The sequence below is a fragment of the Fulmarus glacialis genome, unplaced genomic scaffold (genome assembly GCF_000690835.1).
Source record: "Fulmarus glacialis isolate BGI_N327 unplaced genomic scaffold, ASM69083v1 scaffold10697, whole genome shotgun sequence".
NCBI classification, from domain to species: domain Eukaryota; kingdom Metazoa; phylum Chordata; class Aves; order Procellariiformes; family Procellariidae; genus Fulmarus; species Fulmarus glacialis.
In genome coordinates, this window is record NW_009223816.1 from 4,156 (window position 1) to 29,564 (window position 25,409).

The 25,409-nt window shown below is 36.5% G+C and overlaps 1 protein-coding gene across 1 annotated transcript in view; it reads left to right on the plus strand.

Moving 5' to 3' along the window:
- Positions 1 to 1,622: 1,622 nt before the first annotated feature.
- LOC104079776 (extracellular sulfatase Sulf-2-like) overlaps positions 1,623 to 25,409 on the plus strand; it is a 63,401-nt gene continuing 39,614 nt past the window's right edge. Inside the window, 4 exon segments of the mRNA XM_009581927.1 lie at positions 1,623 to 1,851; positions 7,454 to 7,693; positions 21,542 to 21,693; positions 25,133 to 25,302. Coding sequence (XP_009580222.1) covers positions 1,677 to 1,851; positions 7,454 to 7,693; positions 21,542 to 21,693; positions 25,133 to 25,302 — 737 coding nt within the window. The 5' untranslated portion in view covers positions 1,623 to 1,676.

Consider the following 25,409-nt stretch of genomic DNA (forward strand, 5'->3'; position numbering starts at 1 on the left):
ATATTTAAAATCAATTTTTAATTTGTATGAAAAAAGTTAATTTCACCTGCCTGTGAAACTTGCTGGAGAGACTAAGGAAGAAGGATTTTTCATTTCCTCAAAACCCTATTAGTGTACATTTTTGGAAAGCAGCCTTAATAAATATTGCATCATACTATAGCTATGTATCTGTTGACTTATATGAAAATTCAATATGCATTTCTTAAATAAGCATAGAAACCGAGTATAATTTTTCAGACCAGTGGTTTTGCTATTGCATGAGAACTTTCTCAATCGAAGTTTATCTCAAAGAACAGACGCTGACAGAGATGAAGTAATAATGTGGCTATGAAATAATCTGCTGGAGGAAAAACTGTTTTCCCAAGTGGCTTTAGGGACAGAATAGCCAATGTATTTCTTTAGGTAAAACACACTGTGCTAGGTTCTTTCTACTCAGGCATTTCTGGTTTTTACAAAAAGCAGAGAGTCTCCCTTGTGTCATTTTTAATTGATTTTTCACTGCATTACAAGAGATTATTGGCATCAGTCCAGGAAAAGGCAGGCAGCAAGTAGGGAATTCATCAAAAACTGACTCATTGATCACTGGATCTGATGAAATAATTAGTACTTGATATTTTCAATACAGTTTCATACTGTTATTTTGACTTCTGAAAGCAAGAGAAAATCTCTTTATACCAGAAGATCACTGAGCAAAACTATGATTTAAAAAAATTCTTCAGCATGCTTATTCATTTTTTGGAATCTTGTAGGAATTTCTAAGAATTTTTTATTGGTTCATTAACAGGAACAGTACCAGTTAGAGGTGCTCTGTTTTGCAAACAAGTCAATTTTGGGGCATTGTATTTATGATGGAGAGAAGTCATGGGCAGTGCAAATCCTTTTGGTGCGTCCATTCCCAAACATTTGCAGTAATGGGCCTTCAAATGTGTTCATTAATAATAATGATATTTAAAAAAAAAAAAAAATCTTGGAAACCAACAGAAATGCTGAAGGGATATCACAATAACATCAAAGCTATAGTAGACTTCAAACAGTATCATACCATAGTTCCAAGATCTGGGCAGCTCTGCTTTCTAATGAAATTTCTAAGATAAATCAGTGTAAAACAAGTCTTCTGTCTGAGGATCCTTTATGAATTTGCAAATGTGCTGTTAAGTCAGTAAATTTTACCACAGTCCTGTTTAAAAATATGGATAGGTGTGGGTTTTTTTCTTCAACATCTGCATTTTTGGTGCAGTAAACAAAATTGTCATCTCAAAACATCCCAGAACCTTAAGGAAGAAGATTGCTTTTTATATTTATCAAAGCAAAAGTAAGAGTTTGATACCCTTGAACTTGCTGCCAAATTTGAGCATAGAGTGAAACTTTATTGCCTACGTTGGTAATGGCTTATGAACTGTGAATTTTTCAAGTTTCCGCTTTTAGCTGGCACTAGAAAAACATTCAGTTGCTTTGCTGTTGTGGGGTTGTTTTTTTTTTTTTCTTAGGAGTTAGATTATTTCAAGTATATTGCTTTTTACTTCTTTGGAGAGAACCTTGCTGTTCCTGGGGGGGGCAGGGGGGTCAAGGTATAAATAAATACTTGTTTCCCTCTCCCTTATAGGAGACCTGCAAACAAAAAAGAAATACAAGCCATTAACCTATCTTGTTCAGAGAGAACACTAAATCAGCACAATATGGCACAGCGTAGTATTGTCCTTGGATTATTCATGATGACTGTTTTATCACTGTTGGATGGAAGTTCAGCTTTCCTGTTAAATCAGCGTCTGAAGGGAAGATTTCAAAGAGACCGTAGAAACATCCGCCCAAACATCATCCTTGTTCTTACTGATGATCAGGATGTAGAACTTGGTAAGAGCCCAACGTAAAGAGAATTTCAGCTAACAAGTATGCAGCTGCTTTTCCTCGAAGCTAGATTCTTGCATTCAAAATAATTATCTCTTTTTTTCAGTGTGAAAAATGATAGGAAGAACAAGTAGCAGAAGTTTAAACGTACCTTTATGTAGAAAATACTTTCCGTCTGCATGCAATTCAAGGACAGCGAAAGTTAGTCTCAACTTAAAATGTCAAACTTCCTGTTTCTGTGGAAATATGAGATTCCTGCCTATCTGTCTTCATCTAGACACCTAAACTATGCTTCTGGCAATTGCAAGTATAACCTGGGAAGCTACATGCCAAAGCAGTAGGTTTAAATTCATAACTGATTATTGCACCATGTAATTACCCAAATTTTTTTGTGTAATTGCAGACATTAATTACTAATACAATTTTAATTTTAATTACTTAAATGTTACCTAACACAGTCATACTATTCTTGGTATTGTCCATTTAGATGTGTAGTTAATTACTGACCAAAATCACTTAGTATGAAAAGGTTCTACTGTGTTATTCAGTGCTGTGTTAATTGTTGAAGAAAGGAGATGAAGATTAAACACACGCTTTGCCTAATGATTTGGAATAATGAATTAACTGACAGAGTTTGGGTTTTGTTCTGTTACCTGAACAAGCTTATATTTACCAAATGTTGTCTATAGTTAGGAAAAGTGATTAACACAAACCAGTTTATATTAATAATTTTGCATTAGAAATATGCTTTTAAGTGAGTATAAAGCCTGGATCATCTGAAAGATGAGAGCTTGTATATGTGTGGTCTGGTGGGTTTTTTTGACAGTTACTGCATGAAATTTCTAGTATGGATGGGAAAAATCGGAAAACAGACCTCACAGAAGAAACAGAACACAACAGTAAAGTTAATCAACTTGTATTATTTATACACTTACTCATCTAGTTGAGAAGTTAGTCACAGCAACGTGGCAGTATTCTTACAGATGCTTCCTTTTTACCAGTATTACTGCATGTCTGCAGTATCATAGATGTCACATTCTTCTCAAAGGTGGTGAGAAAGCCTGCTATGGCAGTAACCCCACCAAATACAAATGTAATTCAAATTAGTAGGATCAGAAGACTTTTTGTTGTTGTTGTTGTCACTTTTTTTTTTTAAAAAGGTTATTTAGATCACAAATAAAGCAATTTCAATAATGTATATCCAAAAGAACCCAAGTACATTATCTTGCAGGCTCAGAAGGTGGTCCTAAAAAATTTATCATCTTCTATTTTATGCTAGCCTGCTTGTTTCTGATGCAATTGTCTAAGTCCTTTGGGCAGTATATTTCTCTTCTCTGATAATCTGATGCTTTCCAATTTCAAGCATAATGGGCATGTGTCCACACAAATTAGGATCTAACTAAGGAAAATCTATTTGATGAAGCTGAGATTTGATATTTGTCATTTGCCACTAATGGCTTTGTGAGACCCAATATTTGTTTGAATTAATTTTTATTCTTGTCTATTGTCTGGTGAGCTGTCCAAGTTAATCAAAATTGCCATTTGTGGGGATTGTGGTTAATGCATTTAAGAAAGATGAAAACAAGATGTGAATTACAAATAAAAGCTAAGGAAAACTTGGAAGCTATGAAAATGTAGAGAGAAAGCTGTGCATAACTAAGATTTCATCTGTTTCTAAGAATATTCTGTAACTGATGGGTGTTGTAGCTTTCATTGTTCTTTTGTGGCTACTTTTGAGGCAAAAGGGAAGACAACACAATCTCAAGTACTCTTAACAGCCTTTCCTTTACTTAATTTAAGATAGATTTAACAATGTACCAGTAGCAGGTGGAGTTTACCAAAGTACAACTAACTTTTTTTTTTTTTTTTTAATTTGCACTACTGTTAATCATGAGTTTTACTTGGGAAACCAAACCTCAGCCTTGTATTAAAAAAAGGATAGACTGATTGAGGGGCTGATGAAAAGGATGCAGAATCTCCAGGTCAAAGGAGAACGAGTGTAAATTGTAATGGATACAAATGGAGAAGAGAAATGAGAACACCAAGAACTACTGAAACATACACACTCAGTTGACTGTCTAATCAAAAGAGTTGTACTGACAAACAGAATATAAAGAATAGGAATACACTGACGAGGAGAAAGAATTAATTAGAAAGACAGACTTTTTTTTTCCCCATTAGAGCCATTTAAGTCCAAGTTAATATAATGCTGATGTGCCCTGTGTGATGGACTCAGCATCTCCAGTTTAATTAGGTTTGCCTACCATATTGCTGTGGTTTAACAAACCAGCTTATTTCATTATCTCATAGTTGGAGAAAGATCTGATTATTTAGAGGATATTTCAGCCATGTTAGAGAAATCTGAGTGAGAGGTGATTTGTATGTTCCTACATCTTCCTCTGAAAAACTAAAAAGTGGCATGGAAGATCATTTTTCTTAGTTATTATACATAGAGTTTAGGGCCTTAGAGCTTCGTTAAAATTAAACATGAGAAAAAAAAGGAAATGAACATGTGAAGAAGGTGTCTAATGAGGTTCAAATAGGATAAAAATAGAAGGCTTTAGGGTACAGTTAATTAATGTTCTGGGGTTCAGTTAACTTATCTGCATATGGATACCACTTCTTAAATTGTGCTTCAGAGTAGATTAAGTCACTTGGAACGTAATATAAGTTCTTCAACAGCTGGAGCTCGCTAAAACTCATGTAAATTATGACCTCTGACAACAAAACACAACTAAAGAGAGTCAATATTATTTCATAATATTTCATAAACAAATGGTATATTTTCTCCATTTAATATTAGTCAAAATATTAGCCTTATCTCTAAAGTGAACTGTGAAGACACACTGAGCAAAGTTATGGATACCACATAAATTTCAAGTGGAATTTCAACCTAGGTTTTGCATCACTTTGTTCAGTGAGCAGCTTGAATGCATCAAATTGATTAAACTTTTATATTTTCACAGTAGTCCAATCGATATTTTTTTGAAATAGCTTAGAAATTTCACATTTAACTACTAAACCATTTTTATTTATTATCAGTGGTTTTAGACAGGTAACAGAACATTTTCTGCATTAAATATTGACACTTCAAAGTGACTTCTCTTGGTACATCCACTAATGAAACCCCAGAAGGTTTTCCAACTCAAAAGGTGATTTGGTGAGGTTCCAGTTGCTGATTAACACATAACTAACCTTCTGCCACAGAAAGATCAGTTTCTACTTTTTCTCATAATTCTATGTTTGTATTGGAGGCAGGCTGAAGAAAATCAGTTTTGGTTGGCTGGTTTCTTGCTGTTTAAAATATTTAAAGCTGGCCTATTTAAGATTGTGCAGAAGACTATGCTGGATTTTTACCTTCCACTGATCTGTCACTCTGTATTAGTTATCAAGCTGGGGAAGCAGATTAGATCATATGTTTTTGTATTAAAGACTGTTGATATATAGGGCCTTGTCATTACAGCAGTTTTATTAAAGGAGGTTACTGTTCCCAAGGGGAGTCTTAACATGTACTGTTATTTATGCACAGATGCCTCTGTCATTTAAAGGGGTTGTTAAATTGTATTTTAATATTGGGATGACAAAACATTCATTCGGTCTGCCTATTTATGCTTGGGCTAGCTCATAAGACAATATAGAGGAAACGTCCACAGTTTTCAGGCTCACATAATGTATAATGTACTGTAGTAATTGTTAACTGCATTGTTAGTGTCTTTGAGCACTAACACTTATCCCACAGGTATGGAGACAAAAAAATCTTGCTTTCTTCAGAAACTTCTTTTTGATATGTGAAGTTTAGCAAGTTCTAAAGGGGAAGTGCAATAACCTGCCTTGGTTCTTGTCACAAGGCAATGTGACAGAGATGTGCTCTGACCTGAGAAATGCACAAATAGATTTTTAATTTTTTTTTTATATTCATTCCAACAAAATGATCTCAAGAAAACTAATACCATGACAATTTTTAGGTGAAATGAACTACAGTAGCAATTAATCTTCCTTCATGGTGCCAGAGAGTCAGATTTCATATGTGGCTTATGACCATTTTCCCTCTAGGTTTTGATTCCTCGTTATATCAATGTGCCCTGCATCAAATCGACTTACTGTTGCAGTTTCATAATGAAATCCTTGCCTAAAGAGCTTAGAAGAAACCTAAACCCATTATTGACAGAAACAACATACAGTTTGTGCCAGATGGTTGCAGGATGCATTGATTAAAGCTGAACTATTAATCCAACTCAACCTTGGGTAAGCTAGCCCCAACCCTATTCCAGCATGAACCCATACCTTCATCTCCATGTGGTCTACTGGCTTTCCCTGCTCATAACAAGAAGGGAGGGTTGGTGATGGAAAGGTTTACTCTCCTTTGCAAGGTCATGCTGATGACAGGTACCATTACAAGTTCTTTGGAAAATGGAAATTCTTCCTAGATCTAGTATAACTCACTCTGATGCAGTTTTAACTATCAGGCACCAATAGATGAGGGAAACTAAATGTCTTTTTTCTTCTGATCCTTGGTGTTTCTGCATGTAGGAAGAACTCCGATATGGATCCAGATTTGGCTAGGTGTAGTCTATGGTAAAGATCCAGTCTTTGTCCAAACCTTTGTCTTAAACAGGAAACAGAACAGCCATTTGGCAGCAGTGTAGCTTTCAGTAATTGTTGGCAAAAAGACTTTTACTCCCGTTACCCCCATTCATCCAAGTCCCTGCCAGCTAAACTTGCTTGTTTGTTTTTAGATGATGGTTATAAACTACATGGTGTTATCTGTCCCAAGTAGTCATCTAAAAATCTGATTCTGCGGAACCAAGCCTAAGAAAGTTTAGAGAGTTTTAGGTAGCACTATTATCAAAATGGATCAAGTGGATAGATAGAACTCAGTGGACTGGTTATGGAAATTATTATGAGGGCTTTACTTTGTCTTTGGTTCCATGAAAGTCACAGAAATCAATACCTGCTAATACCTCACATCAGGGAAAAGAACATTCTATCTGGAGAACAACTCTAGCAGACCCTGCTTGAACAGGGGATTGGACTAAATAATCTCTAAGCATCCCTTCCAATCTCAATGGTTCTGTGATACTGTGATTACAATCCTCAGCCTTTTGCAGAAGGTTGGCACAAAAGGCAGTGCATCAGGTATCTTCTGAAACCAAGGATTAAATAATGCTTCAGGAGTATGCAAACTTTGGTTGCTGCATAAAGTGAATTTCACCCTCAGGCCACATTGTCTCAGCCTAATTTATGCTGGTTCTTGCCTTCAGCTACTGGAACAGTACTAGTGGATCCAGAAAGGCTGCACAGATGGTGCAGGTAGTTACAGTGGTAAATCTTGAGTTTTGAGAGAGAGAAATTTAAAAAGCATTATGATATATGTCAACAGGTTTGAGTCAAATCTAAACTTAGGACTTCAGTATTTGGTCCTTTTTAAAACAATGGGAGAACTTCACTAGAGGGGGGAGAATAATCTCTTTGGATTTGGGTTCACTATGAGATTACAGTGCCCTTACTATGTGTGCTTCATTCTGGTCTCTGATGTAACACGTGAGCTCTTACTTAGCTCTTGTGACTGAAACAAGAAAATAATTCTGAGATGGTTTTCTTCTTCCAGGTTCTATGCAAGTGATGAATAAAACAAGGCGGATCATGGAACATGGAGGTGCTCACTTCATCAATGCCTTTGTGACAACACCCATGTGCTGCCCATCTCGCTCCTCTATTCTTACGGGGAAGTATGTCCACAACCACAACACTTACACTAACAATGAGAACTGTTCTTCTCCGTCCTGGCAGGCTCAGCATGAAATACGTACGTTTGCAGTGTACCTCAACAACACAGGATACAGGACAGGTAAGATCAAGGCTGGCTCTATCTGAAAGCTTCCTTAGACTCATTAGTACGCAGGCTAACGTGTATAATATTTTAATTTGTTCTCATAATGGACTGCAGCAGTGCAGAATGCCAGAGCTTCAGTCTTGCATGTAGGTTTAGCTTCCTTGCACTTTCACTTGAGGAAATTTAAAAAAAAAAAAAAAAAAAAGACTTTTTTCAGAAGCTGGGAAGGATAAAATAATGTGCATGCTTGAATCGAAGGCGTAGCACGTGTAGAGTATGCCCTGCAATTACCTGAAGTGCACAGAACAGACAAGAAAGATGCTATGGAAAGGAATTAGTGATTTGAATTTTTCATAAAACAGAAATATTAATCAAACTAAGAATACAAGCTCCTTCTGTGCTTTTGGGCAGAGCTGTCAGCTGGATTGGTTTCTCCAGACAATCCATTCCCAGAAAAGTGTTCAGGATAAATAACGATTGAGGAATAATCAGCAAGATCAAATGTACTCCTGAGAAACAAATGATCCTCTTTGCATGCAGTACTCCTTAGGAACAAATACCCTGTAGAAAGGATTTCGGAAAATATGTAACATGTGTTTCACACCTATTTCCTTCTTGCATCCTCCAGACATGAGATTTAGGTCCTTACCCTAAGGGCAAGATGGTTTTGTCACTTTTCTTGCTAATGTTTTTTGTCATGATGATAAACGGGCATAAACCCGGTTCTATTTGTGTTATTTATAGTATATATACTATAGTATTGTAGTATAGTTCTTATTGATAGTATACTTTTTTTTTCTTTGAATTTGTAGTATTTGAGGTTTCCAGAAACTAGTATAAATCTTGAATAATAACTGTAACAAGATCATTATTTTCTTTCTAACTATTCATGTGAGTTTTACATGTTACTGCTGCAAAGTCTTGGTCTTAAAACAAATAGGTAATTTCCTTGTTTTGTTTTTCTAAAATAAAGACCTAAATTAATCTGGGAAAAAAAAAAATCAGGGGAAGTGCACATACCTTATTAATTGGATGCTGTTTCCCTCCATTTGTCATTCCTGGCACTAATACCAATGATCTTATGAATACCACACCAAGATTAATGTTTTATTTTTCATAGATTATTTGTTTTGTGTTTTCTGATGTTTGTCTATTGTAATAGTTTTATGTTTAGTGACTATATTTCGAGCACCTGCAATTTCTACTAACTTGCATAGCTATTGCAAGTGTCCTGGTGAATATATGTCTTATATTTTTACATAAACTTAATGTTTAAATTTAGACCCAAAATCTTGGTGAACCTATATTACATTTTCAGTCTACCTCGCTCAATTTGCAAACTAAATTTATTGGAACACACAGAAATAGTACTTTTACAAGTACAAAGCAATCTTGAGGTGTAAATGAGATCCTCATTCATGTAGTTAAATGTGATATTTTATTATACAAATTTAAATGAAAATTGCCATCATTGGAGGCTGGTGTTCATTTCTGATCTCTGGTTAAAGTCTTGAGTTATCCACTATGAAGGATGTCAGCAGTAAGAAGATTTTTTTTTTACCTTCCCCACCCCCCCACCCCCCCAAAGATCTGATCAGATTTACCTGCTTCAAAAACAGCAGGAAATTGTACTTTAGAACCTTGTTCACTCAGTTTCTCGAGTTTCAAAGGTAACCTCCTAAGGAGAGTATTTTGGAGATTATGAATACAGTTTCTCTGAAATGGGGAGTCCTCCTTGAACATGACTGCAGTGAACAAAGGAAGATCTGGAAAGCACAGGAGTTCATTTGTAGGGTTTTTTTATTATTTTTTGAGATCCATGGTAGTACTGGTTTGCCCTGCAAACATACAGTTTAGCTTCTTGATTCTTGATCCCTTTTTTTTTTTTTTTTTTTGAAGGAGAAGAAGAAGAGGCCATGAGGAATAAAGCCTTTTGAGGCTTGCTTTTATATTTAAGTTCACAACCTTGGAGTGAGAAAGCTATTATTTTGGAAGGGAGTTTGGTTTTTTTCTTAATTCATAAGCCAGGCCTTCTCCCTGTGTTGTTCTCTTCTCTTTTCTCTTTTGTTTAAACTTGAAGGAAGAAATTGTACTCTCCTACTCCACTTAAGCTTCCCTCTGTTTTTCTTTTCTGCCACTCATTTCACATCTCCTTGCCCTCTTCTCTATTCATTGTGATCTCCCTGTGTTTTGTTCTGTTGCAAAAGATGATTCTGCTGGGGACTGTTCTTTCTGCGTTGTAGTATCTTCCCTGTGGCAGTGGCATTTGCGGTTTGGATCTATACAGTCTATACAGACTTGTGCTGCTGCTGACACCTTTGGGAAACGTGCCGGTGGTTTGCGGGCAGGAGAGAGCAGTGTGGTGCAGGTTTCTCTTGCACAAGTTGCAAATAAAAAATATGAGGGGAGATGGAAAAGGTGCGACTTTCCTATAATTGTTTCTCAGTTTCAGCTTTGGTTTTATATTTTTCAACTTTGGCACTTCTAAAAGTTTGATCAACTTTGCTAGGCACTGGACTTGGCAGAATAGAGATGAAAGGAAGAGGCTGAGCTCAAGGGAAGTTCTGTCTTTGGCTTTAACAGTCAAGATTTCGACCACCATGCATAGGGTTCACTGTCATTTTATGTGGATCAATTAAAATACATATCATGACAATGCAAAGGATGGGTTTTCCTTTTACAATGGAAGCCATTGAGGCAGTAGGCGTTACAGGTATGTCTTCCTCTGCATTAACCTGTCTCACAGTCTAAAAATGTTGGTGTCGCGAATAGCAACTAAGAGGCTGTGTTCTTGTTACATAGCCACTACACATAGACAAGAAGTTCCCAATCTCAGTATATTAAGCAATCGGTCCGATTTTGAAGAGCTTCTCACATCATTTTCCTATTACATATTGTGGGAAGTTATGTAAGGACAATTTATGTAAACAAACCAAGTTGATGAATTAATCTTCAGAAAAGTCAGTGTAAGCAACATCTGAATCATCACTAACTTACAATAGTGGATGCTAGTACTTCAACTTGGAGCAGGAGATTATTAGAATGGAAAGGAAACAAAGAGATCCTGTGACAAATATTTCTGAATGTCAGGGAATTTCTCTGCCAAAGGTTCCTGAGTAAACATTTACAGAAAAAAGGTTCTGTTTTCCGTGAACATACACATCTCTTTCTGTGAGACAGCTTTTAAAACGCACAATGCATTGTTGCGTGCTTGGGTCCTGCAGCAACAAATACCAAGACGTTTTGTTGGAATACAGATTTAAACTTTCCTTTAGACATTACTTAATGAGAAAAGCTTCTCTTTTCCATTTGCCTGGCTGGCTGAGTGATTAGGTCTTAAAATTAGTGACTGATTCCAGAATATTTTGTCAGCCTTATCTGCAGTCAGGAAATGAAAAGACATGTTTATCTTATTAAATTCAGCAGAATTAGGGTTGGTGGGCCAAATTCAGCCTGGCAGAAGGACACTTTTGCTTCAGTGAATCTTCTGAGAGAGTTCTGTTAATTTATGGTAGGGCTTAATGTGACTCAGTATGCAGCAAATGCAGTACACATTTTGGCTAACTTACCATCCTTGTTCCTCTTGAGCAGTACCCTATAGTACAGCTAACCCTATTCAGTTAAATGAACCTATTAACAAAGGAAAAAGCTGCTACTTGTATGGTAATATGTCAGTATCTTACTCTGATGGTAAGTCCATACTCGAATTATGCAAAGAATTAATAAATGCCATTTTGCACCAGTCGTGTATTTTGAACCTAGAGAAAAGTCATTGTGGGAGGTCCATTTCTGCCATTATAAAAAATTTCTTGGGAATAAAAGTAATAATCATTCTTAGCACTTTCACAGGGCTTTACAATAATTAACTAATGAATTCATTAAAATTCAGTGGCAATCTTCCATTTCCTCCCATTAATATTAGACTAAGAAGATACAGTGGCTGACTGCATTCAAATAATTATTTTTCCACTTCACTGCCTGAGCCTTTGACATTTTAAAGTGATTTTAACATTAAAGTATGAGAAAGAGGAGAAAGGCTATTGGTAAATCTTTATTAAAGGAGGAATGAACCTGAAAAATATGTGACCAAATTTATCTAGTTACGTGCCAGGAGAAAAATTGATTATCAGTTCCCTGCTGTAGAATTTGCTCTCCACAATAGTTACTGGTTGCTATTTTTTTTACAGAAATACTTAAAAACTTAACTGAAGTTGATCTCTGTGTATAATTGCTTGGTAGGGAATAATTGGTGACCTAAAGAGTCAAAGGGTAGACAGAAGTAGAGTCAGAATAGTGAAATACTTTCTACAAGGTCACATGCAGGTGAAGAGCAATGTTAAGAAGAGATGCAAGTTTTGATTCACACTCCAGTGCCCTGCCACTCTGCCGTGCTGCACTTCTCTGTCATGTTATATGCATATAAAGAAAACAGATTATCCAAGTCAGAGTAACATCCTATATGCAGGACAGATAGCTTTTGCAGCTGATGAAGAACTGAAGGCCATTTTTAAAAATAATAACTAAGTGATTTAAGAATCAGACTTAATTTTTAAAAGTGGTTTGCATGATTGGTAACTGAAGTGTTATGCCATTCACCTCCAAGACATCTAGGTGACTTTTCAAAACTGGATATTGGGCTTCTGAAGTATTTACCTTGAAGGTAAATCAGTTTCCTTAGATCTTTTGCTCTCTATATAGAAATATTGTCTTAGCAAGGTCTGTCAAAGTATATCTGTTAGATGGTTTGAGACCATTAGACTTGAAAATGGTGTGAAAGAAAGTTTCAGCATAGTGGCTGTATCATGATAGCTGTTACTACAAAAGGAAACCAAGGATCTATGCTGGAAAGGACGTAAGAAGATTCCTGATGTATAGCCCAAATCCACTCACTGTCCATGTTACTACTTCTGGCAGGCTTGGTCCATGGTGGTAAGTTATTGAGCTGGAATATCCTGCAAATATTCTGGAGAATGACATTTTCAAACAAAAGACAGTTCTGGATTTCCTGCCTCATGTGTGTTAAACACTTCCCCCCACCCCAGCTCTAACTTCAGTTCTATACTATAAGTTGGTTTCAAGTCAAACATGCATGTATCTTTTCCCTCTGATTCTATGAATTGAGTTCTAAGCATCAGTAATTTCACTTGAAATATATTATGATGTATGATAACTTAAAATGAGAACACATTAAGTAGAGCTGTGGTCTCCTGAGGATTATGCAGAGGTTATAGAGATGAAACTTGTCTCTACAGCTACTGTTTCATCACCTGACTTCTGCATGTAGCTTTATGTTATTTAATACACATTTTAACTATCCTCAAGAGAGGAATATATACACTTCTGTGAATAACTGACTGAGTAAAATCCTCAAGATAGCCTGCAATCCAATAAAACTTTCCCAGGAGTCTGAGATAAAGGCATCCACAACTACAGAAATAAGCCAATGTCTGAGGCTCCCTTCTTTCCAGCCATACTTTGTTTCCTTCTTACCCTCTCTCTTATTTCTTCCCCTAAATCTATCTGTTTTCAACATAAAATGTTGTAGATTGTGAGAAACACCTCATCTTTTTCTTTCCCCCTGCTATAACATACTCTTCTGATAGGATGCCAATTCTAGCATTTAAAGTGTAATGGCTTTGTCATACTGATTTATTGTTTCAAGCAAGGAGTAATTCATAGCTTGATATTTCTTCAGAAATAGGATTATCATTTCATAGCATTCAAAACAGCTAAAAGCTAAACAGAATATTTGCACATTATGAAAATATTTTTTAAATCTTTGTAGTTTAGATCTTTTAAGATGGCAGTACTTCCAAATTGAAAGAACCTATTGGCTTACTAAGTTTTTCATCTTCTAGTGCGATTTGTGTTCAATATTAGGTAGCTTATCAGCCAAATATGAGAAGAGGTTCCCTTTTTCTCACTCCAATCTAAGATCTTTTGCTTTATCCAGCTAGCAATTTAAGTCCCTGTGGTATCTTCTTGCATTCTTTTTTCTTTGCCTTTTTAGAATGCTGGGGTTTTTGCAGAAATCTTTCAAAATAATCAAATTTAATTTAATAATGTAATTTACTGAATACAGTTTTCCTAAATTGTCTTTCCTATATGCCCAAAGGTGTGAGTGTTCTATGTGGCCCACGTGGTTATATACTTGCCCTCTACAGCAGCGGTACGCAATTTAGTGGGCACTGGAAAAGCTTAGTGATAAGGAAGTTCAAAGATAGAACAGTAAGCTGTATGCCATCTTTTAATAAAGCGCATAGGAGAACAGTGATGATTTCAGACTCATCAGTACCTACAGTATAAACTTTGCAGATAGATTCTAATTCCAGTTTCTGGAAGTTGAATTCCAATTTCTTTGAATTGGAACATCCTCACGTCTTTTTGTATGTTTTAGTAGCATGAATACTGCCCTGAAACCTTTGTCTTGTCTTCCAAGTTAAAGATAATAGCACTTCCTATCCTTGTGTATACGTTATGCATGGGAGGACTATATATGTTTTTGAGATGGATGCATTTCAGGACTGTAAGAGGTGACTGGTTATTTACAAAAAAAAGTGTCAAATAATTTTTTTTTGCAAAAGTAAAAGGTAAACGTACAGACAGTAAACTACTGTAGAACCTAGATTTCGTCTCTTTCAGTGAATATCTTGTTGAAAGGAATTCTGTGGTTATATTGAACCGGGGTTGGACTTTTCTCCTAATTGGATTCAGTAAGACTTTGCTGTTTTTATTTATGAACTAATGCTTTTAGTAGTGTTCTTCCAAGTTTATTGCTAGGTGGAAAAAACCAGCTTTGTTAAAATACAGCAGATATTTCTTCTTGCACAGCATATCTCAGTAGCTCCCTGAAACTTGGCAATTGGGTTTTCTTCAAATTCTATGGACAAAATGACTCTAAATGAAATTCTTTTGGAGTTGGCGCAAATAGCATGGTGCAGACTTTGGTATTTTCGCAAAGATTCAGGGTTAAGCTAGATAAGCTTTTGATTAGACTGTTTGTCATTAAAAAAAGGTCTGACAATCTGCTGTTGGGGAGGTTTTTTGGTTTTATGTGTGCAAGAGGAAATGTTGCATGTGATGAGAGGAGGATAATCTAAAGGTTAAGATTCTTCTGTGACCATGGTACATAAAATAGGGGAGTGATACCCATGGTAAATTTTTAACAAAATGTCTCGTTGTTGTGGTGGTTTTGACGTTGGGAAACGTTTTGTGGAAAATCTGAATGGTCAGGGTTGGCCGCCAAGGAATATGAGCAGACTGACTAGGGATACTGAGCTGTGTTGTAGAGTAGCGCTCTAAACCACGTAGCCAGCCAGCCAGCACTCCTGCATTTTCTTTCGCTGCCTGGTATAGGAAATGACGCTGTTGCGATACACTAAGTCATCTTGTCCTGAATTGTAATAAAGGTTGATGATATGAAGATTGCCATTTCTAGTTTTTTTTCCTTTAACTTTCAGAGGGTGTGTGTGAGAGGGATGTTCAGAAAGATATTTATGCCTTACAATCCTAGTTGTGTTTAAACTTTTGTAAGCTGTGCCATAGGCATTAGGGAAAGGGGGCTTTGGCCCCAATTCCACTGGGAATTTGCTCACCTGAGAAGGATAAGCAAGACTTGGCTCACCATCAGCATTCTTCAGTTTGATTCCTTGTTGACCATTTCAAAATATTTGGTTTGAGCCCTTTTGTTTTATTTGGCTTCATCTGCTCCCCTTCAGCCAATTCCTCTGATTCATTAAATAGATCTTGGCACTGATCCTTGGCTACAACTGAGGAATGTGCAATGCAAACTCAGGAAGAGGAACAAAGGTGTCATGAAGATTATCGTGCATTGCCTTTGTCCTGCTAGATATCAGACTAGTCCCCTGGCATAACAAGAAAGCCTGTAGGCTATTCTAACTGCAGTGGTTACCAGTCACTGTACAACATGGTTTTACAACTATTATGTTTCATGAATTGTAATGATAAATTTTATTCCAGTTACAGAGAAGAGCTGTGCATGTGAAGGCTCTTGCCTTTAGTACTACTCTTTTTATGTCCCTGTGATGATGGGTGGAACATGTGATCTTTAAGAAAATTTTGTGCTATCAGTGTACTACAGGTTAGAGAAAAATTGGACCATCATGTGCAGTAGACTAAAATAAAATGTGTGTGTACACTTGTACTTCTCTCCTTAGTCTAACTGGTTACGTAGTTCAATGAATTGATCATTTCAAGGACTGTTACAGACATACAAAAGGAAAGAAATAGCACAAAAGTACTCAGAGCCCAGTCTTCCTTGGCATCCTGAAACTGATGGAACTAAAGGGATCTGAGAACAAAATGTGGTCTTAAGCCCCTCTTTTCCTCCTTAAAAATACTCAAACATTTAGGAACTCACTCTATGTTTTATGCAACCCATTAGATTTACTGCAGTTACTGAGGTATTAATACTAATACTGTATCTTCTAATCTTTGCAATAGTGTCATATTTCCTCTTGTCACTAAAGGTGCCAGCTGGGACCATTTTGTTCAGGTGACTTGAGCACTTTGGAGTTACTGATTTTTTTGGAAAATCTGGTCAGTTATTTTGATACCCAGTGAGAACTGATGTCCCTTGAAAAATCTTTCCCATGGAACCAAATTTAATACTAAATTACAGGATTTTATCTCAGAATCTCCCCATATTAATAATCCCCATATTTCTGCTGTAAATTCATTATTTTCACTGGGTTTATTCCATTGTACATTATCAGGTTAACAGTATATTTGGCCATGATGTGAATGCAAAGCTGACTTGACCTTTGGGCTTACTGCTTGTTACATGCATACTTAGCCATGCTGAGAGTGCTTTCTCATCTGCTTTCCTCTGATTGTGTCTTAGAGGACGAAAAGTACTGAAAGTAATTTTTGCTAGATATACAGCAGAAATAAGATCAGAAATGTCCCCCCGTCCTTCCCAGTCCAAAACTAAGGGATTGCTCAAATGTAGCTAATTGTTCAACTTTGAGGTGGGAAAAACTAGTATCAAATACAGAAGTAAAAGATTTTAGAGGGGTAAACAAATGCCTATGAGTAACCAAGACGTACAGCTCAAAACCTAAGTTAATACCTGGAAGGTTGGCTGTTGAAATATGACAGAAAAACAGTGCTTTAAATACGTCTTTAAAGTACTTAATGCACAACATTCATGTTTAAATGTAGAGGGTTTATAGGTTAAAACATGAGTTTAACTTCACAGTCATGGTGGTAAGTGCAATTTAATGGGGTGCTAATAGGTGGATACAGCTAAGTAGCATGAAGGGTACAAAGAGAAGACTCGAGGAGGAGGGATGTGTGGTATAAATACTGAGCTTACTGTCCAGGAGTAACAAGAAGCTGAATTTTACTTTTTCTCAGCTTCAGGATTTATTATGAGAACACGAATATTTACAAATATATTCCTAAATTCTAAAATCCTGGAATCATGTATATTCAACTGAAGATGGGCCTCATAAGTCACCTAGTCTATCACAGGATCACAGGCTAATTCAGGTTGGAAGGGACCTCAGGAAGTCTCTTTTCCACCACCTGCTCAGAGCCTGCCCCAGGCCATGTTGCTGAGGGCTTTATCCAGTCTAGTGTTGAAAAACACCAAGGATTGAATTGCACAGTCTTTCTGAGCAACCTGTTTCACTCTTTGACTCTTCTTTTTGTGAAAAAGCTTTTTACATCCAGGCTGAACCTCACTTGTTTCAATCTATGCTGGTTCGTTCTTGTCCTCCCACCACACACCACCATGAAGAGCCTGGCTTTGTCTTCTCAATCTCCTTGCAACTAAAAAGGTTATTAGGTCCCCCTGAAGCCGGGCTAATGTTGCTCCATGGAGTATATTTTCCTAGTGCGTAGCCTGACTTGGCTTTATATATAGCAGAGCTTTATCTTTCACTGCTTCCCAACAGAATGTAACATATCACTGTCGGGAAGTTATTACCAGTAGTCCTCTCATACATTCTTTTCTTGATTTCATCTTCTTACTTTATTTAAAATGAGCATAAACACTATGATCATGCTGTTAAGCAGGTTTTTAGTGGAATGGATAAGTGACCTTGGCCAATAGTTAACAGAACTGTGTCTAAACAGATGACTATGGTCAAAATCAGAGCTACCAAATCAAGGAAATTGAGTGAAAGACTGAAATTCTGTGTCTAAATCTGATCTTCTGGCAATTTTACACTGGTGAATCTCTGTTGACTTCTACTGCATTCCTGTTTCTAGTTTGAGAACTGGAAAAGGTGTGTTATATCCGTCTCCCAATGTTGAGCAGTCCGTATGGAATAAAAAGGGATGAATGATCCCCTGCATCATTTTATTGATGCATCCTGAATTATCTTTGTTTTCAATTTAATGCAAAGTTTTATGAATATCCTTTGTAGATGCATTTTAGTTGTGTTAAGTATTTTTAGGTAGGTATTAGGAAAAGAATTAGTGTTTAAAAAAAGGGAAAAAAACCCCAACAAACTTGTAGAGTTGGTAGATGATATAGATAGATGATAGAACTAGCTGGAACATTTCCAATCGTGGTAAATAATGCCTTGATGTCCATTCTTTTCATTGTGCTTTTACAGTACATTTGACAATATGCTAGGTCTGCTTTTTAAGCAATGAGCTGTGGCCTTGATATATCTGCAGTTGTGTTACATGCAGAGCTTTGTATTAATTGGTAGCACAGGGAAAATTCTTTTGTGTGCAATTTTTTTCCTTGTAGGAAGAGTTTAAAAAACAAAAACCTCTTGTAAAAATTTCACTCTATACCAAAGAATTTTCCAGATGCTTATCATCGAAGGGCAAGACTCTGAGAAAAGAACCTTAGAAGGTTATGAACCCCTGCGGAAGTTGTAATGGTGTACAAAGGACTCAATTCTTGCATATCCTGTTTTATGTAGTCTTAGGAGAAACTATGTTGTATAGTATTTAAAGCAAAGGAAAATCACATTCTTAACACATTTATTAAAAACAGCCACTTGGATGTTTTTTAATGATCATTTCATAGACTGGATATAGGAACATGGCTAAGCATATCAAATAGCAGCCTCTGAGAATGTTTATTAATGAAATCTTGGAGCGGTTTGAAATTGGATGTACCAAAGGCATGTGTACTCTAGTGAGCAGCTGTCTCTGGTGGTGAACTAATCTCATGAGGGGAAAAATTATGTTAGAGAGAATCTTTACAATCCAAAACCAAAATCTTTCACCAGCATCAAAAGAGCTTTATTGTAACCCAATATTTTGTACTGCAGAGGAGTGACATTTAAAAGTTTTTGAATAACAAGCCTTTAAATGGCTGAGAAGGAGAGGGAGAAGAAAAAGATGTGAAATGGAAGATTGGAAACAGCAGAGAAAATTTTTTAAAGCACTTTGACATCCATGAAAGATTATAAAGACATCCTGAATGTACAATGGGGGGTATGGAAAAGGTGCTGGAAGGAACTTCCGCCAGACTTTCCTGTAATGCCTCTGCGGAATAACAATGAAGTAATTCTTTACAGAATGCCTCTTTCCTGAGTTCTTCAGCTGGCTCAGCCAAAGGTTTTAGGAGCGGATTGGTTCCTGTGAGCAGAAATGCCAAATATATCTCTGTTTGGATACAATATGTTGAATGGGGGACAAAAGGCTTTGGACTGCCTTGTGCATACCTGCTACTGTAGACAGTGGTCAGTGTTTCAATCCTGTGTTCCTTCTTACCAGGACAAGAAAAAATGTGCATCTGTGTTGTTTAATTACCCGTAACTACTGTGAGTTGCCTTTCATTCTTTGTTCATAAAGCAAAATAATTTGAAAAGTGTATATACTGTATAAATACAATCCCCGAGTAATGTGATAGTTTTCACCTACAGTGGAGTAGATTTTGCTTTGTTCCTTGCTGCTAGTTTATTTTGCTTGGTTAAAGAAGACATTATGAGGTAGTTTAGGACAGTGCAACAAATTCTTTTCTGCAGCATGCTTATCAGTCACTTAACCCTTTTGTAAGTGGCTCATCTTTAGAATAGCGTAACACCTTACGTGCTTTTGCAAAATATTTTGAAAGCACAGTGCAATTTTAAGGAATTTATTAATTGTGTCCCAATAGATGTGCCCTCCTCATCTTCTGTGATGTAGATCTTAATTTTGTCAGCACTTTCATCTCTTTCAAGCACTTCAAACAAATTGAATACCTTGAAATTTGTTCAGGAGGATGATTCAAAATATGCTTCTGAATTCTACCTAAGCACTTTGAGCTGGATCTTGTGGACATTTATTGCACAATATACTCCCTGTAAATTTATTTAATTCCATTCCACTATATTATTTTACACTATTATGTTGCTAATACAATTCCCCTTTTTCTTAGAAAAGAAAAACACAATCAGGTAATGATATGGAGCTCTCTCACATACTGTTTCTCATTGTTCTCACTGTGTCTATCTTTTGGACAGATATTCAGCCTACTACAAATAGACACAAATCCATTTACTTCAGTGAGGCTGGCCCTTTTTACAGTGGCTGAAAACCTGTTCTACTCTTTCCACAGTATTGCTCCTTGCATGTATATAAGTACAAGAAGGTGCAGTATCAGACATTATAGGCAGCAAGCTTAAAGAAAAATCTTAAGAACCTGGGAACTGCAAACTGTGTGCTCAAGCCCCCTAGACTTTGAGATGAGCTTTAATCTAAGGCCAAGATCAGAATCTCAGATATTCTGCTGTCCTTATAGAAGCACAGTTGTTTACTGATAGATGGTCAGTATGAGGTGCTGCAGGCACTATGTGACTCTGGATTAAAAATATTTGTTATGTCAAGTGGAACAAGTGTAAAGATCTTTGTGCTAGTCACTGTGGTGATGGTAATGCTAACTTGTATTGCCAGACCATTCAAAAATTAAGATCTGAGCTCTGATCATGAAAAGTCAGATGCTGAATTGCAGTGCAATCTGCAGACCCAAGAGCAGAATTTTGCCTTTCAGCTATAAAAAGCTAGCTAGATTAATAGGGTCTTCCAGTATAATTTATCCTGTAATTGCATAGTGATGATATAACATATAAACTAATACTGAAAAGTATGTTCCTTTAAATTATTTACTTTTTTACTGGAATAGTGTGAAAACATCATTGGGTGCATCATATACTTTAGAGAATTTGTGTTCTTCCCATAGAAATCTAATGCTTTTAATTTTCCTTAACCATTTTCTGGAAAATAGTTTGTGTCTGTACACTTGGGGCTTACAGAGCAAGGCTAGCATATACATAGCTTTTCTGGGAGGATGGCTCAAATGCCTGCCCTGTGTTCTGTAAGAATCCTTGTACTCATTCTGCACTTGTTCTGCCAAACAGGCTGCTGCTTCATTTCTTCTATGCAGCAAGTTTAAAATCTCATCATATTTATGGTCCTCATTTGTCATCATTTCTCCCAAACCAGTGTCCTATTAGTGACTTCACTGCTTTTGCCAGTTCCTTAGGTGGAGATGGCTTAAGTGGGTGTAACCAAAATGAAAAATGTAGCTAAATTGGGTGATTCAGAGTAGAATGAGATAATGTGGCAACTGGTACTATTTTAAGCATCCTCTGTTTTGTTCATCTGACTCTGAATGTATCAGACACTAAAGAAAATATATTGGTAATTGTGGTCCAGTTTCTCTCATATGTAGTCAGGTTGTAAATCAAAAGATCTGCATTACAAGAGCTCTGAAATAAAGACAGACAGGCAAACTGATAACTCGGAACTTATCTCTTACCCTAAATGTATCTGAATGAAGAAAACAAAGCTCCTCTCAGAAGAGACAGAAAGGAAAGAATATGGTTAAATACGGTGTCTTGGAAATGTTTCTGTTATGCCTTCTTACTATCCTTTTGTTTTCTCTACGCCTAGCTTTCTTTGGAAAGTACCTTAATGAATACAATGGTTCCTATGTGCCTCCTGGTTGGAAAGAATGGGTTGGATTACTTAAAAATTCTCGATTTTACAACTACACGCTCTGTAGAAATGGAGTGAAGGAGAAGCATGGATTTGACTACTCCAGGGTAGGTCCTATTGATTTATTCCTATTTCTTTAACATTTGGATGTGACTGCAAGAAAGCTACGCTTTATAGTTTCAGTCTAACTAAAGAATTCTTTTCGTACTTGAAAGCTACAACCCAATAGGCATTGTGTTTGGACTTCTCATTATCTTCCATTCTGGGAGGGTCATGTTACTGAAAACATTGTTAGCAGCAATGGAAACAAACAAAACAGCCTGAGACTGTATTATGAGCTGAAGATGTGAAAATGGATTTCAGTGCCGCATGATAACTATTTCTGTGCTTTGTATTTTAATTATTGTGTGCTGAGTCAGATTGTCATCTATACCCCTAGTATAGAATTGACTCCAGTGGAGTTACACAAGCATGAATGAGATAAGAATCCAGTTCCCTCCAGCTAGACCCATCTTTTTATGTTAGTTTAAAGAACTTGTTTCACAGCCATAATATGATGGAGAATTCATAATAACTTGGTATATCTTATGATAATTCTGAACGAGTGGAGAATTTTAACTATTGAATTTATATCTCTGTGCATTGTTACAGGCACATATATTTCCTAATATCCTTGCAAGGATGTTATACCCTGGCCAAACTTACTAAAATGCTCTATAGTCATTGTCAAATGCAGTATCATTTTTTTCCTCATCTAGCACATGTTACAGCTCAAACAGTAACCTGTTTGCAGTCAGGAGTATGTTTATTTCAGCCAAAAGTGTTACCTTTCCAAAGGAACCAGCTTTTGTGGAATCCTAAATTGGCCTGAATTGTCTCTGAAGTATGATGAGAAATAAATTTATCCATAAACTGCTGTAGTTTAAGTAGGGTATAACTTATGAAGTTGACTCACTCTGGAGTGATGCTAATTTGTAAGGTGTATTTGCTTAACAGGGGTTCAGTTCGCTTCCTCTTATTGAGCACAAATCCTGCCACCATATTTGTGTTTCATTAGCAATGTGTTCACAGTCAGTTTTTTCTTTAAAAGGTTGATGTCGGTATGATTTCCCCCTTCCCCTCCCCCATTTGCCATTTTTAATTGAATGTACTTTGTGTTGAAAGATAAAACTTAACAGGCTTCTAGGGTTTCCTTTTCTATCACCAGCTGCTAAGGGGAAGGGGCAACTGATGGACAGAATTATTTTTCTTTTATTTCCCATCTGATCTATGAAGAATGAGAGAGCTGATCTTTACAGCCATGTACCAAAAATGTTACGATGGAAATATATCTTACGTGGAACAAAGTCAGGCAAGTGATTTCATAGGGCACTGTTCCCCATTGTACCAAGGAGCCAACAGGAAACTTTATGTTCCAATATCCTCAGCTCTGTTTTGTGTATGCAATACTTGAAAATGTTTAGGTGTTCATTTTTCTTACCAAGTTTGGTAATTTGAAAAAAAGTCTGATGAAAATATAAATGTTGTGATAATTTTCATATTCTTGCATAATACACAGCTATGGTAGTAAACAGATGATAGTGTGCAGAACACTGGCATTCAAATGAACAAACAGAAGCTGAAATACAAGACTGCTTCTCTTTCCTGCCATTTTTGTTGCTGGAAACGTAATTTTCCAGCAACAAACAATATAATCAGATTATTTTTAGCCCTATCTACTTGACATAGTTAATGTTAATTATGTGCCAGTGGAAAACTAGAAAAAAACATTACTGATTCTGTCCCCAAAGCGACGGCTAAGCACTTATCCTCTGAAAATCAAATCTTTGCAAATTCTTTCAGATTTTCTAACAGGATATATTCTACTTTGATTTTTCTTTTTCAGTTTCTGTCGACTATTTTAGATGAATTTTTAGTTTTGTATGCATTTGCACTGTCTGCTACAGCGTCTACAATCTGGAACTTTTAAAAAAAAGAAATCAGTCAAGGGAAATGTTTCTGTTTGGTCTTTTGGCCTGGTAAACACTGGTTTTGCAAAGTGGAATTTGAATGATTTTCACTTTGACCAGATGAAAACCTTCAACTTCAAAATGAAGTTTGAAAACTATGCTCTTGTAAGATGAGTTACACACTTAAGAAAGTGACCAACCAGCTTAAAGAGCAGGCACATTTTAGATAAATGTCAGTGCATTATTGAGAGCACTCTAGTATTCTCTCTCAGCTATGAGTATGGTCTCAGGTACTGAAAGTATGTTCAGAAGTCAGTTTTGCTTTGGTCTGGCTTATTGTACATTCTCCCTTCCCCTGCATATGCTTATGAATGGAGGTCCTTCAGTTAACTTTGATGGAATTATGCCTATTTACACCTGCTTTCATGAGTGAAAATATCCTATCAATAACAGTCATAATCATGGCAGTTCCATAACAGACATGCCTTATGCTGAAACCAATGTGTAAAATTATAAAAGGAGACTTTGCCAGCCTTGTTCTGGGATACACATGAAATAACTTGGGGAAAGGTAAATACAGTCAATGAAAAAGGCTTCCTTTGATGAATGATAAGCTGACTTCTCGGATCAAGGACATTGGCAGTGGTAAAGAGGAGCAAGTGTCTGAACCATGGACAAAAAGCTATACTTAAAAGAAGATGCAATCCAATACGTACCACACCTTGTACTTGTTCACTTGACCAGAGGCAGACGTTATGTCTGATTTTACATTCAGCTGTGACATGACAGTTATTATTTTGTTTTTTAAAGGTGCAGTTTCATATCCTACTCGTGTTTGAGGGGTATTTATATTTGCAGCATTTCCTGTGATGCAGCCAAAGAGAGAGCATGGCTTATCATTAAAAATACTGTCTTCAATCCATATAGCTCCAGCAGATATCAGAAGAATGATAATGATACTTCTTAGAGAATAGAAAGATAGTCCATATCTTCTAAAGGAAGTTTTTAAAATTCTCAGCATTTTATTTGATAGAGCTGTATCTCTATCAGCTTGTCACTGTGTCTGTAATATTGAATGAAATTTTTTGTCCAGTTACTCCAGCATCTTCTAGCGTTAGTGACTTCTGGTTCAGAGGGAGGTTAAGAAAAATGAACATCAAGCCATTTGGATTTTCAAAGCATTTTTATGAGTAAGGTCAACTATACACCTTGAAGACATTGACACTAAAAAGCAAATAAATTGACCTGTAATTTTCTATTTTTTTTATTAATACCTGGTCATTGTATTTAGTATTGTGATCTTCATAATGTCATTACACACTCTGGGAAGAAAGAATCCTGTTTGATCTTCTTTCATGTCACTCATTTCTAAGAGGAAGCTGTTGCTTTTCACATTTCTAGACAGTGAAGAAAGAATGATTTGGTTTTAGTTTTTGAAGTTCTAACATCTGTAACTTACTCCCTCCTCCTCCCATTCTGAGTGAAGTAGCTTCTTTTTTCCTGTTTGTTATGAGACCTCAGACCTCCCCTTCCCATCTCACCCCCAACTTGAAATTATTTTTCAAGTATCTCATTATACTTTTACTTCTACTTGCAGGATTATCTAACTGATCTGATTACCAATGACAGTATTACCTTCTTCAGAATCTCAAAGAAGATGTATCCTCACAGGCCTGTACTGATGGTTATAAGCCATGCTGCTCCTCACGGCCCTGAAGATTCAGCCCCTCAGTACTCACATCTCTTTCCTAATGCCTCACAACACATGTAAGGAAAAATAAAACCCTTTCATTTCCAGGTCCAGGAGTATAGATGTCCTGGGTACCTCTGGGGGAACAACGTTTGCTTTATAATATTCTTGGCATAAGTTTGTC